Genomic DNA, 21,279 nt, shown 5'->3' with positions numbered 1-21,279 from the left:
GAATTCTGCATCAGCACGGGGAGGGTGGAGGCAAATGGTTGATAGGATATGACGTCATTGAAGAATATATCTCACTGAATTTTTAATCATGTCAAGCCATCCTAGCCGAGCAGGGCTTTAACAACTCGTGACTGAATTCAACGAACAACTGTAGATCTACAGCAAATAATTAATCTGGAAGACTGGAGGAGAGAGAGCGGAGCTAGCATAACGAATGAGAGGTAATCTTATACGTCAATAGAGGGCGGGCATCCAGTATTTTTGTAAAAGTAGGGGAGCAGCGCATGGTAAGTTGATGTGTATTTTTCATTGAAATTGCAGGCCTTTATTTCACTTTATAGTTTAGTCGCTACCATGGTATTTCATTTATTGATATCGTGTGTTTTTTTTATTCACTTCTTGAATGGTGTGGTCAAATTTATGTGGCTTAGATCGCGGTCGTCTGCCAGCGATACATATAACGGTCCCACATATTCAAAATTGTGCTGTCAAAGTGTGGCACGAGACGACGAATTGCAGATTCCTTAATCATGTTAATATTGTTATCGTATAAACATTTAAACTTTTAGGCCTATGGTTTAGTAACGTAGCCAACCAGTTAGACCACTGAGCTTATATATTTTCATTGGTTGGACCCATGAAATCGTGATATCGGTCCCCTCTTGTCTGCGAGTGCGTCTTCACGATGTGCAAACTCTAAGTTGTTAAGTCTCTAATTGTTAGAAATGGAGGTGGATTGTGGATAGCAGTCGACAGTCACCAGTCACTGCACTCACTGGCTATCCTATGACAACCAGACAAAATGAATGGCAGGGAATCCGGGAATGGAGTGGTGGACTATTTCAGGATAAATTTAAAGCTTTAATGCCCTAATTATAAGCATATTGAGAGTCTTTTCAGTGCATGTAGGTTGATAAGAAACTGTGTAACCTACACCTCCATGCATGGAATATTGGCATGGGAGGTTGAACCATGGACCATAGTCAGAGACAGGGTCTATGTTTTGGTGCTTTTTTTTTTTTTTTTACACTACTTTACCTTCCTTGTAACCAGTTAGTGTCTACAAGTTGTAGTAGACCTGCTTACTACTACTTGATTACTATTTAAGTACCACTGACAAATCATTATAAGGGAAGAGCAGGAATTGTGGTATGACTATGACACAAGGTTACTGCGACCAGCCCCATACGCATAGCGTAATGGGGCTGTGGACTGTAGCATTCAGGATAGTGACTAGGTAGTGTCGCGCACAAATATCTACTTAAAATCGAAAAATTTATTCAATTTGAAGACTTACCAGTGAAGTTGAAGTATTGACAACGGGGTTCGTGCAACGTTTGGTTCTGTCAATAGTCCCTTTCTGTTCGAATTGATGACTTAATGTGACTCGGTTGAGAGAAACCTTGGAGAGACCTCTACACTGAATTGACGGCCAGCCCATGCACACAAATTTCTAATCCATTTCGACTGGATAAGATGTCTGTGTGCGCACGGGGATTCTCGCACGGGGATTCTCGAATATACATGTAACTGAGGCTGAGCCAGCCTTTCTGTCCATGGATCCCCACACTACACCTGTAGGGTCTTTAACCTTGGTTTTGTTCAACAAGAACCAGAGCTCTACTCTTGAATTTTTTTTAGAAGTCAATGCTAAGTAAAGGCACAGATCATCATCCACAGACCCTGAGGAACAAGGTCTGTTCATGGGCTTGTGGGCGATCATGTACTTTCGTATCCAAGTAGACATCTGGAATTTCACATTTTTATAATCAAATCCCACCAAAATCACATGCATCATTTGAAACAATCAGTCATTGGAAAGCTGAGATATCGACCTCGACTTTCAGGTTGTTGCACAATCAGAAACTGAAGATACCCCCTAACATTGTGAGACATACAAAGTAACCTGGAGCTGAAAATCAGTATAGGGTCTACGTGATTATGGCAAGTAGAAGGAAGTCGATTAAAAAAATGTATGTGTGTGTGTGTGTGTGTGTGTTTGTCTGTCTGTCTCAGTATGTCTGTTTGTGTGTTCTTGTGTGCTCTAGGAACTGAATTTCTCAACTGACTTTATTCCACTTGCCATAATCATTTGTACATTGATTTTTAGCTCCAGGTTAGTACTAAGTTTTTGAAAGATATGTCGCATAATCTTAGATTGCTAAGTTTAGTTTCTTGTGCAGGCAGCATACGCGGCAATAGTGAATTTTGAGGGTCATAAAGAGCAAGCTGTTTTGAGTGACATCATGATAGTTGACTTCACCGTTGATGTCTTAGCTTTCAGATTACCAATTTGGTTCAAATTTACAAAGAGTGATTAAAAATAAGCTGGCAAATATATCCTGTGATTTTGGTGTAATTTAGGTTTGTGGATTTTGAGATGTCAACATCGATGTAAAAGTACATTATAGTGCCAGCTTGTGTAGGTATCAATTTTTAAACTGATCATTTTAGGTTTCATGGTTATGATTAAAGGCTATTGCTTGTGTGCTCTGGTTGACAGGTTGACAGATTTGCACAAATGACCATTAGTGAGGAAGATGTGTGGAATTTTCTGCATTGTATCTTCCTCCAGAGTGCCTGTAACAAGACTAGACCAAAAGGTATGTTTCCCAAACAGTATTCTTATTTCAGCTTTGAAATTATTAATAAATTGTCCCCTCTGTATCAGTGCTTACTAATAAGATTTTTGTCTAAAAATCTAAGAATGCACGCTACCGTCACGGGGAAAGGTTGCTTAATGTTAAAACTCCTGCCACGTTCTCCATGATTCTTGGGCACATTTTCTCATCATCTTCTCATTCTTGTTCTTTTATTGTTCTTTTGCTTCGAATATAATTAGATATCATTATCATCACTGTTAGAAGTGGTAGTAATTATAGTAGTAGTAGTGGTGGTAGTAGTAGTAGTAGTAGTAGCAGCAGTAATTGTTGTAGTAATAGTGTTTTTAGTACTTTTTTATCAATTTATTTAAGTGAAATTGATTGATTTATTTTATACTCTTTGTTAATATCATAATGATTCAACTGTTACTAATATTTTTTCATTATCATCATGAAGTTGTTCTCATCACAAAAACTTAACATCGTAAAATATGTTGACACATGCTGTTCTAATCTCAAATTCTATTTTAATGAAATTTCAGAGAAATTTCAATGGCTGATACTAGAAGATGAGTCCTTTACCACACTAGAAGAGCTATGGCACAATAACATAGTTACACTTTTAATTGAAAACTTGAGGCACCTTCATGATTGTACAGAGTTTGCAATTTCATTTGCATGTACACTGTATATATACTTTTTTTTTCAGTTGCTGGCTACCTTGCAGAACAGGGGACCTGATCTCGCATCAGTCATAGAAAATAAAGCCCTGGTTTCCCGCCGTTGCTCATCACAACTTGGTAACACATCACTTTCAAGTGAAGATGGTGGAACTGATACCAAACAGTGTAAAAGCGTACCCCAAAGATCCAACGTGGACAAAGAGAATCAGTGCCTCCCTTCATCGAAAGCTGAGGGAGAGCTGTGCTCGGACCTCAGCCTGTTACCAGAAGACCAAACTCTCACAGGACCGCAGCCACAGGCAGATAGTTGCCCGACAGTTTATGGGACATTCATTGGGCAGGTCCTGCACCTCCGAGGAGAACCTACCCCACAACCTGTCTCAGACGATGCGGGAAACATCCTGCTCTGGAATGGAGAGATCTTTGGTGGAATAGAGGTTTGTCCCTCTTGGCTACCTTGGTGTACTTGGTATCCTGTAATCTTCCACTGTATTCACTCACTGATAATACAGGCTTTCAATACAGACCAATATACCTCTGGAGCACCAGGGCACCGTTTCATCAAAGTTGTCAGCGCTGACTAGTCGTCAGTCTCTGACAATTACCATAGTAACAGTCAGTGACCAAAGCTTCCCAGCCATTCAAAACCAAAGATTTTACTGAAATTGTCAGAGACTGACAACTTGCCAGCACTGACTGAATAGATGAAACACCCCCAGATGTCAGATCTCATTATAATGAGTTGTTTGGCCCCCAAATATGTACATTTTGTTTCATGTTATGTTTTGAGAAATTTTGGATCATTGATGGATTTCTTATATTGTGAGGAACATTGTCCCTGTTGTATTTTATAGATCTATACACGTCATTGTTTGATATTGATAGATTAGTGTAACTCTTTGCGTGCCACAGTGTAACCCCCCTGTGAACCACATTACTCTGAGACTGCAACATATGAGCAATTGGAAAACGTTCTGTTTTTCAAAGCCATGTAACTTTTTATTGAAGTGTTCATGCTAGAAATACTTCACACCAAAGTTACAGACAAAATTGCAAACTTTGCTGCGATGTAACACCTTGTGTCTGTGATGCATTCAACAAACTGTGGCACTTGTATTGCGATTTATTGTATTAGTTTGTGATGTGTTGAGCAAAATATTCAGTGTTAGCAAGCCATTAACTGAGGTACCGGGTAGGTTTAGAATAGTCAAAGAGTTAAACACCCCATACCACAGAGGCTTCACGGAATTGTAGCTTTCCTGAGCATGTACATCAGAGAACTACATTTAATCAATAGAAATAACATGTTTTGTGTTGCTTCAAGTAGAGCATCAAGTTGAGTTATTCATAAAACTTTGTTGGTATTTTGCATAAATGTGTATCTCTTGTATAGAGTAGTAGGAGAGAAAATTTGAGGGTGAAGATTGGACTGACAGATACAACTTATAGCAGAGTCAGGTTTACATTGCCTGATGTATCTCCTGGGTAATAGCCAGCAGTAGTAGCCAGACAACTTCCAAGCGTTGACTCTTCTTCAACCTGCTACTCGTGTGCACAAAATTGAATTCATCCCGTATATTATATTTGTCCCACCCAAGTCATCATCGCCATCACCTTAAATGAAGTTAACCTGTTCAAGCTAAGGAGCCAGCATGTATACGTAACCAGGGATACAGTTAGTGTTGTCTATTGTTACTCACATTGTTTGTTCCCTTGGCAACAGCATCACAATCATGAAATGGGATTAGCTCGTCGGATGTCCAAATGAATGCCACGATTAAGTTGGGCTTTTATGAATTTGCTTCCTGCTTGGCAGTCAGAGCCTTTGTAGGGCCTCTCCCCACCCCCTCCTTTTTTTTTCTTTTTTTTTTTTATACACTTCCAATGATGTTTGACATTCTAGTTAGTCTGGCTTCCAGACCCTCTGCTTGTACTATTTTGCTGTACAGAATATTGACGCCCTCAACGTCAAAAACTAGAATAGTTTAAGGTGGTTTGCCTTCAGCAAAGGCGGTGACTCTGTCGCGTGGTGCCGACTTTGTCGCCATGAAGTCCAGTTGGCAAAGGGACTGGAAACCAGACTACATTCTAGTAGGCATTACAGGCCAGTGGCATCTCATTTTCATCAAATTCTATCTTCATCTATATTCTGCCGCAATTTCATCAATTGAAATATTTCATTGTAATGTGATTTTTAGGAAATAACATGTGACTAAACCTTCATGAAAGTGTCATCTTGTAACAATAAAAACATAAAATTCTGTATGTGGTCAGGGTATTTGATTAATTGATAGGCAAGCATACGACAGAGATTGCGGCCAAAACAACACCAGCAAAATATTTGAATGGATTCAATAAGAATAAAATCAAGTACAGAATGTACCCCTAGACATTATACATGAAGAGAATAGAAATGAAAAGAATGTAAGGATCAAATTAATTGGCCAGAATTGAATAGCTCTTGTTGTAATATTAAGATCTGTTGAGTTGCTGCATGGTATGACAAATTATTTTGCCAGCTGAGTATTTGGGATGTCAGGACAGCAAATTGATACTTTGTGGAAATGTAAATTTGTCCCACCTGTAGGTACATGGAACTAATGACACAAAAGTTTTACTGGACAACTTGAGAGAAAGCTTAAATGAAGAAGATGTTCTGAAAGTTTTGGAGAAAGTCAGAGGTCCTTGGAGCTTCATATACTGGCAGGTAAGTTTTTTGTATGTTTGTTGTTTTTGCTTTTTTTTTTCAAAACTTGAGTTTTTAAAAGATAAAACATATTTACATGAAAATATGAATACATGTACATTTTTTTTTGTCTGCATGAGCAAGCAATTTTGAAAATATGAATACAATAAACAAATATTTACGTGTATGTACAGATATACATGTAGATACATATGCATGTTCATCATGATGCATACATATTTACCTGTGTGATTGTTTAGAGTGAGTGGAGGGAGAGCTAATCTCCTAGCAGGGTGAGAATCCTGAATGATATTGGGGTACCATTGAATCTCATCACATACATGTAGTGCCAGCACTTTACAGTTGATCAACCTGAATGTAAGGAAGACCCAAGTTCATTAGAGAGAATTTTGAGGAAAAAAATGAGAAAAGAGAGAGAGAAAAAAAAAACTAAAACCAACCAAACAAACAACAGTTGACTTTTTTTTCTTCAATTTTCAATTGTTGAAATGTTATGTGTAAAAATTAGAATGTTATAATTTATTTGAATGACTACCTTTATTTGCATTACTTTGCAAGAGTTCTTAAAAAATGTAGCCAAATTTATACTCTGCTGTTACTATATTCAGGTTTTCAATTTCATAAAAGCCCAACTATTTCTCAGATGAGGTAACATGAGTGACTATCAATAAGCTTTGCATGATGAGGTAATACAACAAGCTATGCTAATCAGCCTTGAGGTGCCACCTAAAAACACTGCATTAATTGAGACAGTCTGGAAAGCACAGAGATCAAAACAGTCATTGTCAATTTCCCAACAATTACAATCATATTGCAGAGTTAGTCTGCCTTCAAAAGACATTTTCACGGCAGTTTGTTCTGGGTGAACCTGTGGAATGTGTTTACACAGTGTTTCCATAGCTACTGGATCAAACTGTACACTCAGTCTTTCATGTAACAATGTCTCCAAACATTAGATGCTGAATTTTCTCATTGTTGTGTGCAGATGTACAATGTTTGCTTTTGCAATGGAAGGGCAAGGGTGCAGCTACATTTGTACTGACATTTTGACCCCACCTTTTTGTATCATTTGTAAGAAACAATGTCCTTTGTGAAAATACATGATTTCCCACCATGCAAACCACTATGGTTATTAAAGTCTGTATAGATGCTGCTACTTTAGTATCAAAGTCAATTCAAGTTCAATTCCTGTCAAGAAACACAATCATTTTGAGCCAGCCTACCAATGCACTATCATTTAGGTACTGTATCGCAGCCCTTGTAGAAGAAGAAAAGAAAAAGAAATTGCCCCCCCCCCACAGGGCTCTCCATAAGCTCAGATCTTCTCATACTATCAGTATGATGCTATGAAGAATCAAAGGTTGAGAACATATGCTTGATAAACATCAGAACATGTGTGTGACCGGATGTTACGATATGCAAGTATTTATTTTTCCCATGCGAGAATGGTTTTTAGAATTAATTAGTCGCTGAAATGATTTATAATTGTGATGGTGATGTGCATTCCTAAATCTCTTGATAGTGAGTGACAACATGACTCTTAAAACTTTATTATATACTAGATGTATTGTCACCCAATTAAACATCACCATGAGGGGCGGATCCAGGAATTCCATAAAGGGGAGGCCCCTTTGCAAAATTAAAGGGAGGCAAAGGCATCCCCCATTTTTTTCTTTTTATTTCTTTTGTTGTAACCAAAAATAAAGAGGAAGCACATGCCCGGTTCGCCCTCCTCTGGATCCACCACTGATCATACAGCTCAGTCAATTTAAGTTTGTCAGTTATTGAAAACTGAGTCCCCAGACAGTGTCTTTCACATTGTACCTATTGCCTACATGAGATGTGGTCATGCATTCTTCACAAAACACGGTAAACCATGTTTGTTAATTTTTATCAAAGAGATGAGTTATTAGTATCGGTATAACACATATATGCTGCTTTTCGGGCATTATTGATATTATCATCCCACCCTTAGGATCTCAAATTGACATCCAGAGGGACGATAATATACAAATGATGCACAGGATAGAGTGCGTTAGTGGAGATGTAGCGCTCGAGGGTATTTACAATTGTGAAACATGCACGAGGCGAAGCCGAGTGCAAGTTGCACTACATTGTAAATACTTGAGAGTGAGCTGCATCTCCACTAACGCCACGAAATAATCCCGTGCATCATTTGTTTTATAAAATGGGTTGAAAACTAACTGCATTTTTCACGTACCTTTGTGGGTCAATACCAGTCAAAGAGTCAAGATGTCCGAAGATGTTCGTCCCAAACATTTACGCACGTCGCCCTCGGAAATCCCGCACATACTGTACGTATAAGAGTATACGTACGCCACACATGTTATGCACACAAGAAAGGCGGGCCGGCAGCCCGAACTAGAAGTTGTTTACAGGATTGACAGCGCGTATAGTAGCGCGCGACGCACTTGTAACAACTGATTGAGTGCGCACTGCTAGTGTAAACATTGTGATGTTAGGCCGTGCATGTAATAGTGAGAAATTAATACAGGCACACGTGACTCATTTCAGCGCTTCCAGTTGGCTACATTCTTGAACCCATTTTATAATCAACAATGCCCAAAACGAAAGCAGTCTATATCTGATTTATATACCACATAGAATTAACAGAAATTTTACTTGGTCTATCGTGATGCACATATAATTTTTGGCCTGCTCTTCATCTAACCACAGCTTTGAAATTAAACGGTTGCAGAACTCTGCGTTCATAGCGTTTTGTGTGTTACCCCACCCGTGAGATCATTGTCAAAATTTGGGGACTGCCTTCATCTTCAAGTATGTATGTGAATGTCTTAACAGTTAACCCGTGTTCATCTACCTCCCTTCCCCAACAACAACAACAAAATCCATCCACATTATTACATTGAAAAAAATAAAAACAACAACAAAACAACAACAACAACATCAGGAGTCGACTTCGAGGTTGTGGTTTGGACGGGATTTCTTCGGGAGACGCAGCCTCCTCTTACAGCTGACCCAGACTGGTAACTGGGTCACCAGCGTATCTCTTTCATCCGTTGCCCGCAAGACCAGGCCGAGCGTCCCCCAGGTATGTTGTTGTGCTTTGCCCTGATGGCCAGACTGAATGAAGTGGGATGAGAGAGTGGTGTGAAGATGGTTTGGGGGAAGTGGGGGGGGGGGGAGATTGGGGTGGATAGAGGGGGGGGGGGGTAGGAGGGAGTTATGGAGAGAGATGAAGGGGTGTAGATCTGTGGAGAATATTTACTGCCTTCTTGCATTGAGCAAGTAGGCCTCCTCAATCTTGAGTTGTAATGTGCCTGCAAATCAGAATTGGGTGAGATTTCCCCTCCCCCAACCTTGTAATGTGACAGGAGAAAACTGATCAAGTGAGAGACAAGCTTGGTGCATGTGTCTGTATGTATTTTGTCTGGAATTGTAGTTGTAAGTCAGATGTGTTGCTAGGTTTTGTGTCTTGTTGAATAAGAGAAATGGGAACGTGGAAGGAAAGGTGAATTGCTGAACAAAAGCTGATTGAATGATGACAGGATGAATAAATGGATAGACGGACTGATGGATGAATCAATGCATTTCATGTTAATGAATGAATGAATGAATGAATGAATGAATGAACAAATGAATGAAATGTATTTGTGAGTTAATCTGGAGTGTCACCTGCACTATTAAAACGATATTTTTGAACCAATTTAGTATTTCCTAGAAAGGACTAGAGAATATCGTGTAGGGCCTAAAGTGGTAGGAACACAATCTTTATGACGCCACTCCACCAACGACCTGTGGAAATAGGATGCTTTATTCTTTGGTCTCTGTGTCAACGGCTTCAAGATGAAATGTATAGAAAATTAGGCGAGCGCAGGAACTGAATATCTTACAGCCTCTAGCAGAACAGAGTTGGAATGAAGAAAGCTTACTTACTACATTGCCTAGTGTTTTGCCAATATTCATTCCATAGGCAGATACAAGTAAGAATGTTTAATGCGACAATTCAAATGTCAGATGTAATAATGATAGAAATATTATTGATTGGTTCTTTTATTACAGTGCATATCTTTCAAAGAGTCTCTTATGTGCAACACTATCTATGTACAAAGGGATATATCAGTTTTGTCATTGTATAGAGCTTGCAAAAATAACAGAAGAAGTCACATGTCCAATCACATGAGTACCGGTAGTGTACATGTACGTATTCATTTGTCTCACAATGCATGTAAATGTCAGTTCTCCATAGAGACACGTTTCTCATCAATACCGGCATGACATCATAGGTGAAGGTCACTTAGTTCTTGTGTTTCCTCCAGTGGAAGGATGGATTAAAAGTGTATACATTACTTCACACTATCATAGCCCCATGCATAATCCAAGAAAACAGTACAATGGACATCCTCCGACAGGGTTCATTGTACAGTGTGCCATAGCACTGACACACTCTGAAAAGTGTTTTTCTTGTCTTCCTTTGTTCAATTTCTGTGCACACCCACATGCTGCAAATATCTTGAATGATTTGACATTATTCTTTGAGTAAAGTGTAGTTGGATGACCCTGTGCACAATGATAAAAGGAGAGAAAGAAAAAAGAAAAAAAAAGTGTTTTTATGTGTGTGTGTGTGGGGGGGGGGCATACATTTTTAAGTCACTAGTACAATCGATGTACCATGGTAATCGCCGCTCTTCAGTGTTTCTTTACCTGAGCAATACCCATAGAACTCCAAGTTATTCTATGAGAGGAAAATGTCAGGTACTACATATCGAGATGCCAAGTTAAAATGCCATGGGGTGATGACTGACTGCCAGGCATTGGTGTGGCAGGCCATACAAAGGAATCGCCAGCTTCCTCCCTTACCAGCCACTGACACTTCAAGAATTTCACCTCTCATAAACATTTTAAAGAGCAATCAATTATTTCTTTTGCTGTCCATATAAAAAAGAAGAAGAGGCATAGGAGGAGGGAAGTGGAGTGAACAGGAAGCTTGTTAATGACATTTTGATGGATACTTTGATTGATAGATGGGTAAATGGACAGATGTGTGCATACATACAATTGTACATACAATTGTACATTGTATATGTTCTATTCTGTGTGCATATTATAGGGGCCTACCTATAACATACTGTATACAATGTGTACATACATGCATGTATACACAGCATGCTTATACTATACATGCAGCAGGATACTATACATACATACATACATACATACATTACACACATACGTACATATGTATATACATGCCTACATTCATTGAAAGATCCAGAGATATGCCAACAAATGATACAAGCGGTAGATTGGTTGGATAAGTAGATAGATCGATGGGTAGATATGAAAATAGAGTGAGGGAGCAGGAGATAGGGGTGGGGAAGACCTACAGGAGAAAGGAAACAAAAGATTGTTTGCATGGATTACATAACGATGTATAGTACATACCTGTCATGTTAAAAAGAAGATCAGACTGCCTCTAGTGTAGCAGTTACATAAAAATCAAAGTTTTAAGGATTTTCCTTGTGTCTGTTAAAACTAAAAACAATCACAAGTGATGCTTATGATTTGTTACTGAATACTTGGACATAATAGATGTCATCCACTGTTTCTGATGAGTAGTAACACATCATGTTGTACAATGTAGTTATTGTGTGACAAACATGTATACCCAGTGAGTATAATTTTAGGCCTATGTTCTATGTGTAGGATTGATACTCGGTACTTTGAATAGCAAGGTTTGTGTTACTGTATTTCATGATTTGTTGTAGTTCTGTAACATTTTTTTTCCACACCACCCAGATACCGATATGATTTGTCTGCACTGTGAAATTTCGCAGAAAAGATTGTGCAACACGTCCTTCCTTTCTTGAAATGATTATATCTTTAGAAACATATGATGTAAAATCTATTTGTAATTCTCATATCTTTTCTATCTAAGGCTGATTAATCTGAATTTTGGAATTTAGCATAAAACTTTGTGCCACATGTCATTACTGTTTAGAGGTAATTTTTATATCTAACTTCAGCTGTAACATCTATGGGTAATTCTCAAACATGTCTTTACCATCTATTAAAGGCTGATTATATCTACACCTTGTAAGATAGCACAGAAAGTGCTTCATCATGTCTGTAGTATCCAGAGAGTTTCATCTTAACCCGTTGAGGACGGACTAATTTTGCTACAACACGCATTTCCCACAGACACCTGCCCGAGTATACTCAGGACTCGTCGTCAAGGGGTTAACTTTGAGAAGCATTACCTCACTTCAACTGCCTTTGACTGCTGAAACTTTACACCCCCCCCCCCAAAAAAAAAAGGAAAGAAAGGAAAGAGAGAGAGAGAGAGAGAGAGAGGGAGAGGGGGATAAAAAGAGAAATATAGCCATCAAATAAGAAAGCTGCACTTTGTGTGGTGGCCTTTTAGTGGATGCTGTAATTGTACATCATGCAGGTGTCATTGGCATGCGGTTAGAAACTTGTGGTGTAATTAGAAGCCTGTGGAGTTGAAACCTGGCTGGCATGACATGGACTCTCCTTGGGTAAAGACAGCTTTAAAGGCACTGTCACTCTTCTGTTTCAAGATTTCAGAATGATAGTGCACAAATTCTGCAGCTTTTTTAAAATTCCACAGATATTGAAGGCCCTTTTTACCTTTGGGAGCAATGATTAAAAAAGTGTTCAAGATATTGCTTTTGATGCATATGTGTAGGTCAGTTGTATCACGAAACATCTTACCATATATGAAATTTTTGCAATAGAGACTATTAAGAATATAAGGAGATATCACTATTTTTCCCATTAAACCATAACTGTAGACGGTTTAGTCTGGAAACATGTATTATAACTATTGTTCACGTTTTTGTATAACATTGATTATACTGGTTCAAATTTTTTACATTGGTTGTTTCTATCCCTAACTCACATTTTAGAACTATTTTGAAGCTCTAATGCTGGGTTTTTGTTTCATCTGCAAATGGTAAATTGTGCCTTTAACAAAAATACACCCAGAAAGAGACATGGGTGTTAAAAATTATGATCTAGTGCTGAGCATTCAATAGACCATTTCTGTAATTGTTTTAAAATTCATGGTTATTTTTTTTTTTTGTACAACCTTGAAACGAACCATTTTATTCACCTGCTTCATCCAATCAAGTTTCTATAACTGGAATTCAGTATTAGCATTCATTAGATGTTGCTAGAGAGGGCTAAACTTCTGGCAAGCTTTGTGGCTGTTCTGTAATCTTTTGTGAACAAAGCATGCATATCATTTGAATACATTACAAAATCCAAAAAAATATATTTCAGTACTTCAATTTGCATGCATGATGCTGCAAACCCTCAATGCTCATTTTCCTGGAGAAACTAATGAACTCACTGTCAGCAAGTGCAATGAGTGAATGTTTGCTGCCTAAAATATAGGGCTTTTGCTCAAAATAATGTCCATTCTAATTGACAGGAATAGCCTCAGAGCATGGACTGACGTTAAAGGACAAGTGCACCCTTCATATACATGTGGATTGAGTGAATGCAGCAATATTAGTAGAAACACATCAATGAAAGCTGGGGACAAAATCAGAGAATCTGTTCAAAAGTTATGGATTCTTAAAGTAAGAGAAGACTACTACAGTGTGTAATGTCACATGCGTAGAACGATTCACACAACTCTCGACTTGTCACTGACATATGTCAAGGATGATATTATTCCCCTTGCCTTGTGAAAGAGGTGTTCCTTTATTATGCGAAAAAAGTGAAAATATGTTGAATTTTCTTTATATTTTTCTATATCATTATTATGTGACATCACAAGCTGTAGTAGTCTTCTCATCCAGCGATGGCGGCAATGAAACTTCAAAGATTCATAACTTTTGAACAGATTGTTTGATATTCCTCAAACTTTCAATGATGTGTCCTACTAATTATTGCAGCTGCATTCTCTCAAGTTGACATGTATATGAAGGTGAACTTGTTCTTTAAGAGTTGTCATAGGAATGCTATATGATGGAAATGTGCGTAATATCTAAATACACAATGAAATTGAAACTGGTTGTGTGTGTCTTACTGTTTTTTTAAATCTCTCTTTCTGCCCTGTTTTCAAGATGCACATTCCTCCTCCAACCGTGCGCAGGAGTTTTGTTTTGCAGTCAAATGTAGAACATCTGCTTGGGAGCCTTCCAAATATCTTGTCATTCATGGCAATGTTGACCTAATTTTGGACCAGTTCTTTGAAATATTTGAAGGACACTCAGAAAAAAAAAGAAGATGGAAAGAGAGGGAATCTCTCGAAAATAGAATTTTCCTGCTGTGCCAAGTAAAGAGGAAGTACATAGAGAGAAAATAGAAGTCATTGTAGAAGACGTAAACATGCAGAATAGAGAGAATACAGTACCAGGTAAACATCAGAAAGTACGTTTTGTTTGATGAGGGACTGATAAATGTGAAAGAAAGGCATCTAGTACCTGGGAAGACTTGAATTGGTTTGTTTTGAGGTATAGGTTTTCACTTTCATGGTGAAATCCTGGAGGGATCTTAATGTATTGATGTTGGCTCATTTGGAAGAAAGATTTTGGAAGCAGGCATGTGCTTTTATGCCTGATATTGGTAATTGTGACTAATTCATATCCTATTAATGTCCAATAAAAATATATACAGGTCACTTTGTGAAAGATGTGAATGTCCCTTTACTCCTGAGCCAAAGCACTTGATTGATAGCCTTGTCATCTTTAATATTGCTGCTGATTTCTCTTCTCAGCTACAGTCAGTGAATATCATATTCCACACCTGTAGTAAATTGCAGTTTGCTGGAAATTGCAATACAATTAACCAAATGTACAATGCAGCAATACTGTAGCCAGCCCCTTTCAAAAGCTTACAGGGGGGTGTTTCATAAAGCTGTTCTTCAACGATAGAGTTACGAATGACTTAAGAACGACTGGTGATCAATTCGTGTGCTGAACTATTGAAATTCTGATAAGTATAATAGTCTATAGCTCATCAGAACTGATCACCAGTCATTCTTGAGTTGTTCGTAACTTTAAGAACAGCTTTATGAAACACCCCCAGGTAGCAACTTCTTAACCACTAATAGCTTGTTACTCATGGTCAACCCATGGAGGTGGGAAGCCACCTCCCTGGTCAACCTGTTCCTGTGTTGCAAGTTTTGCGTTTGACTATAGTACTAGTGTTGTAAAAGGAAAGTAATGGGATTAGGCCTAACTATTGTTGTACCTAACTATTGTTGTTAAGTTGTGAGAAATGGATAATGAAATTGAAAAATCAAATTGAAAAAGATAGCAAATGGATTTTGGTTTGGGTGCATGTGACATAGTTACCGCAGCAGCGACCCCATACGGACAAATACGTACCGTAAAGGGGTCGCATAGCAAACCTATACCTGTCACGCAGGCACCTGATATGGCTAAAGCATTTACGTGACCAGAGACCAAAATAGAGGGTTTTATACTGAAATTAGTAGCCTTACTCTTAGATAAGATACTTACAATCATGGCAGGCGAAGTCGATTTTACAATATGATCTGTTTTGAGAGCCCTGTGAAAGAGTTTATCCGAGGTTTTTATAGTCCTATCCAGCATTTCGTATTGTAGTACGACTTACCCAGCGCATGCGCTAATATGGATAAAACGTAGCACATACTGTAATACGCAATGTATGCGTGTGGAAAAAAAAAACGGACGGCTCGCTGAGAACTGAAATGAATATTCATGAGACGTAACAAATAGATGCATGCTGGGCGATGATTTACTATCGGGCCTACCGGCACTTATTTATTCGTTTTTAAAGCACATTTCGAATGTGTGGTTCATTATTTATTTGCAATAAAGGAAGTGCACACATAATGAACATCTGGAGATGTGAAGGATTAAGAAAATAACAGGTCATTTTCATGATAGAGGGTATGTTTTTTTGTTGTTTTTTTTTTTGATTTTTTTTCCCAGTCTGCAGAGGCAATGCCCCAGATGTCTCATCTATAGATCAAGTTTCCTTTCACACTGTACATTATAGTTTTTAATGTTGTACATTCACAATGGGCTCCACTCACAAGCTCTGCTTCTTGGGGACTCATATTCATTTTTGCTTCATGTTTATTTTCTACTGTGATTTGAATTGAATACACTTCTGTTACATGTTTTTGTTCTATTTCCAATAGTTGAGAATTGTTTGATTATCTTTTGAGAGACCTTTTTTTTCCAAAGACTTACTATCGTGTGAGAGGAGATCCTTCCTGTCTTTCTTTTTCTGTCAGGCTTGTCACTTTCTGTTTGATTGTGTGTATGTGTGTGTGTGTGTCCGCGTGCGTGTGTGTTTCATAATTATTGTGTGTAACAAGTTGGAAGAATTGGAAGCTAAATTTCTATGTACTGTGACATACAGATCAATAAAATTGACTCTTGAGTATTCATTCATTTTCATTCATTCATTCATTCATTCATTCATAGCAATGGGACAAGAAGTGTCTTCTGAAAATTTTTGAAATTTCAAATGTCATAACTTCCTTATTTTTTATCCGATTTTATCATTTTTGCACTGTTCTGCTGGATTTTTTTTTAATCATTGTCGTGAAATTGATAAAATTTTAGACTGGCTTTCATCTTAAAGGCATAATGGATTGGTTAATGAAAAACTAGAAATTAACCCTTTCAGATCCATCCACATGGTCATTGGGATTGTATTCCATTGCTCCCCATGGCTTTTTTTTTAATGTTGTCTTGCTTGATCAATACCCTTTTAAGCCTTATACATACGTGTATGTACAATACTGCTGAAATGCATGCCGGTATTCCCCAACGCGTTTACATCGTTCGTTTGCTTGCGATCGGCGGTCATGCCATCAGACAAGGAGTATGTATTCGTAGAGGCGCACGCATTTCTGTGGTCATTTCACTCATGCCTTTTTTTAATCCCATGATCCGATCCCGGCTTTGCTGCAGCGTGGCAGATGACATGTTAGAACGAGTTTATTTGTGCAGATTTTTAGAAAAATTGAAAAAATTACAGCAGTGTAAGATCTGATTGCGTTTGTTTTCATTTCATTCCTTCAGAATGGTATCATAATGAAGATAGGCACAAAAAGGATAACGAAATTTGTCCTGTTGTGTACCTTTCAAGAACGCATGCACAAAATGTGACGAGAAAAAAATAAAAAAAAATCATAAAATAATCGCAGTCCCGTTGAAATTTGCGGAAACATTAGGCGCGAAAAGGATCTTGAATTCGGTCCTGCATGCCACGTTGGTTATCAAAAACGCATGCACAAATGCGAAGAAATTATCGGGAAAAAAAAACTACTTTCAATCCTTCTTGTGCGTGCATCACAACAGATTACAGCCGAAAGAATTCACGAAATCATCGCAATCCTGCTGATATCTGAGGTATAGAAATAGGCGCAAAAAAAATTGTGATATTCAAATAGTGCGAAGAGATTATTGGGGGAAAAATAAAAGACACATTTTCAACCCCTTCTGGTGGTGCATCATAAAGATTACAGCCGAATATCAAATCATGGCAATCCCGTTGAAATTTGAGGAAACGATAGGCGCAAGAAGGATATCGAATTCGGCCCTGAATACTGTCTTTCAAAAAACGCATGAATAATTTCGAAGAGATTTTCGGGAGAAAAATAAAGAATGTATTTTCAACCCTTCTGGTGTGTGCATCACAAAAGATTAGAGCCGAAATAATTCATAAAATTACCGCGATGCCATTAAAGTTTGAGTAAACAATATAGGCGCAACACGAATCATAAATTCGGCCGTGAATATACCTTCTAATCCGAGAGGACGCGCATTTACGAAATGTGGGAGAGATTATCGGTAAAAAGTATAAAAGGACACATTTTCAACCCCTTTTGGTGTGTGCAAAGTAAAAGATTACAGCCGTAGGAATTCATGAAATCGTCACAATCCCGCTGATATTAAATTGATAGGCGCAAACAGGATCATGAATTCGGCCGTGTTATGATCTTTCAAGAACGCATTTACGAAATTCGAAGATTTTATCGGGGAAAAATAAAGAACACATTTTCAACCCCTCTTGGCACGTGAATCATTAAGATTATAGCCGAATAATAATCCATGAAATCATGGCATACAATCCCGTTGAAATTTGAGGAAACAATAGGCGCAAAAAGGATCGTGAATTTGGCCCTGCATGCTGTGTATCTTTCAAAAACGCATACCGAATGCACAAGAGATTTTCGGGAGAAAAATAAGACACATTTTAAACCTCTTTTGGCGCGTGCATTATAAAAATTACAGCCGAAATGATTCATGAAATCATCACAATCCCGTTGAAGTATGAGGAGAACAAGAGGTGCAAAATAAAGGGCGCATTGTCAACCATTCTGGTGTGTTCATCACAACAGATTACATCCGAACAGTGATCCGAAGTAAAGTTCATGAAATCGTCACAATCCCGCTGATATTTGAGGTAGAAATACTTCAAGCGCAAAAAGGATCGTGAATTCGACCCTGATGCCGTATGCTGCCATATATACCTTTCAAGAGCGCATGCACAAATGCGAAAAGATTATCGGGAGAAAAATAAAGAACCCCTTCTGGCACGTGCATCAGTATACAAATGACGCACAGGTCTGAGTGCGTCAGTCGGAATTGTGTGCATAAGGTAACTATGGAATGCTTAACCCACGAGGCGAAGCCGAGTGGGTTTAGGCTAAATTCCATAGTTACCGCATGCACACTATATTCCGACTGACGCACGAAAAGACATGTGCGTCATCTGATTTATAGAATGGGTAATTTTCTTGTCAAAAACCCATTTTTCTATCGTGTTACCCGATCACAAAATTACTGGATGCATTTCCTTTTGGCTTGCCGTAAACGAGCATGCATCAGTTTTTACTGGACGCACGGCCAGCCATGCATCAGTATTTACTGGACGCATGGCCAACCTGAGTGCGCGAACGCTTGCTTAGGTGCGCAAACCTTTGTTACAAGTACGCGTACTCTTGCTACAAGTGCGCGATAACATGTTTTTACCACATGTGACTGTGACTCAGCGTACGTAGCGTGCGGCCAGTAAAAATCAACACATAGCTCTCCACCAATCAGATCGCAGGATTCTCGCTACCCATTCTATAAAAAATACTATACAGCAAAAATAATTCATATAATCATTACAATCCAGCTGAGCACCAAAAATGTGAAAAGCGCAGCAACTTAAGTAACGTGTGTTACTCTACGTGCGCCGATGTTGACAAAAAGTCACAAACGCATTTGATACAATCTGATTTTGTTCATAATCATTTAACACTTTAATTCACAAACATTCAATTCTTTTAAAATGGTTCTATACACGAAGAAGAGATAGGAGTACAAAGCATCACAAATTCGACCCTGCAGTGTACTTTCAAGAACGCATACTTGTAAGATACGGGAAGAAATTTTCGGAGGATAGTTAAAAACCGCATTTCAGTCCCTTTTTTTTTACTTCCTTTTCGTATCAACAAATCAATCCACAAATGATTCCTTTTTGTTCCTTCTCAAGGAAATGATCCATAAACAAGGCACTTGGGTTTACAAAATATTTACTTGCAAAATGTATTTTTTTTTTTTGGGGGGGGGGGAGGTAATATTATTGTCGACAAAAACATGAAAATAAATATGCAAGCCAGTTAATGCTTTTTCAGGTTGTTGTTGACCAGTAAATTTTCTGTTCCGACCAGTACAAAAATGGGGAGGAAAAATGGATATTTACTGATCCGACAGAGACAGGTTCGACCGGCAGAAAAAAAAAATGGGTTAGTGTGCAGCCCTGCTTTATCCAACTTCCAAGATTTGGTGATGAAACCAAAGCAAGCACTCTTGCCAAACTCAGTTGGCAACATTAGGAAGGTGTCATTCTGTTTCACTGCGTTCTCGATAATTTCTATTTGCTCTACTTTGAACTTAATTCTTTTTGCATCCTCCTCTACTTCACTTAGAGCATCTTTGAACTCCATGATACCTATGGTATTGGTACGAACAGGTGACCTTTTTGAGACTGAGAACCAAATACATGTACGAGATATGGCAGATGACGTAAAATATGAATATTCATTTGCGCATGCGCAGATTAGTATATTTACGTGATACGTTCAAAACGGCGAACGGGCAGTATCTCGAGTAGACGGTCTCAAAGATGACTATTTATCGTGTTTTCGGAGGTAATGGTGAGAAATACATAGTCGGCTATAATATTCAACAATAATGGTTTTATATCATGTGACTTTTCGTTGCGAATCCAAGTGTCCTTTTGAGCGGTGAGTTGTTTACGTGTTGCAGTGCATTTGAGTGCATGGGTTGCTTCGGGGTGCTGTTACTGTGTCACAGCGCCCCGCGACGGGGTTAGTGACATAGGATCCTGTGTCTGGATGTCCATGGTTTGAAATAGATAGTTCTACATGGGGCAGAGGCCAAAAGAAGGCAGGAAACTACCCCTGCTCCTTACCTTCAAGTAAGGTGCAGGGGTCTGCTGAACAGAAGACAGCGATAGAAGGCGACTCTGAGCAGTTTGATCAGGGATTTTAAAGGTCCTGTTTACCTTTGGGAGCAGTGATTTAAAAAACGTGAAAGATATCACAAATGATACAAATGTGTAGGTCTGTTGTATCACAAAACATCCTAACATATAAAATTTTTGCAATAAAGCCTAAAATACAAGGAGATATCAGTATTTTTTTCAATAAACCATAACTGTAGACTGTTTAGTCTAGAAACATTTTTATCATAACTATTGTTCACATTTTGTGTATTCAACAATACTTAACATCGATTGTACGGATTCAAATTTTTACAGTGGTATTCCTATCCATAACTCGCATTTTTAGAACTATTTTAAAGCACTAAAGCTGGGGTTTTTGTTTCATCTGCAGATGGTAAATTATGCCTTTAAAGAACGATAACAGCCTAACAAGGGTAATATTCGTGTGGTGTCAATCACCTACCCGCACAGCTGGTGTTTGGGAGTGCTTCACCCCAAAAAACTGCACGCTGCGGTATTGACTCACTTGGCCGTGTAATCACCACCCAGCTGAGCGGTCCGAGGAGAAGAGGGGGCGCAGAAAAATAGCTGGCAATAAAGTCGTTGCTCATTCTCTGAGTTTGCGGGCTCGAGAGATGGCAGGGGAAATGCAAGGAGACAGCTCATTCAGGCAGGCAGGTGAGGTAAAAGCAGAAGTGACACATCATGTTATACAATCCTCGTTTCCCCCCCCCCCCCCCCAGACACACACACACTTCAATGCCATGTGACCAGTACTCCTCCGTACCCCCTTCCCAAGATATAGTAT

General features: G+C 38.6%; 1 protein-coding gene across 1 annotated transcript in view; it reads left to right on the top strand.

Annotated features, from left to right (window-relative positions):
• The first annotated feature begins 253 nt into the window (after positions 1 to 253).
• LOC139743205 (asparagine synthetase domain-containing protein 1-like) overlaps positions 254 to 21,279 on the top strand; it is a 61,584-nt gene continuing 40,558 nt past the window's right edge. The window contains exons 1-5 of the mRNA XM_071653704.1: positions 254 to 287; positions 2,504 to 2,603; positions 3,313 to 3,723; positions 5,874 to 5,993; positions 8,926 to 9,066. Coding sequence (XP_071509805.1) covers positions 2,541 to 2,603; positions 3,313 to 3,723; positions 5,874 to 5,993; positions 8,926 to 9,066 — 735 coding nt within the window. The 5' untranslated portion in view covers positions 254 to 287; positions 2,504 to 2,540. The remainder of the gene's footprint in view (positions 288 to 2,503; positions 2,604 to 3,312; positions 3,724 to 5,873; positions 5,994 to 8,925; positions 9,067 to 21,279) is intronic.

Source organism: Diadema antillarum, unplaced genomic scaffold, assembly GCF_040938485.1.
Source record: "Diadema antillarum isolate AM-2024a unplaced genomic scaffold, OU_Dant_1.0 seq00001058_RagTag, whole genome shotgun sequence".
Classification (NCBI taxonomy): domain Eukaryota; kingdom Metazoa; phylum Echinodermata; class Echinoidea; order Diadematoida; family Diadematidae; genus Diadema; species Diadema antillarum.
The sequence above is the reverse complement of the archived record's forward strand: the minus strand, read 5'-3'. Positions and strand labels throughout refer to the sequence as shown.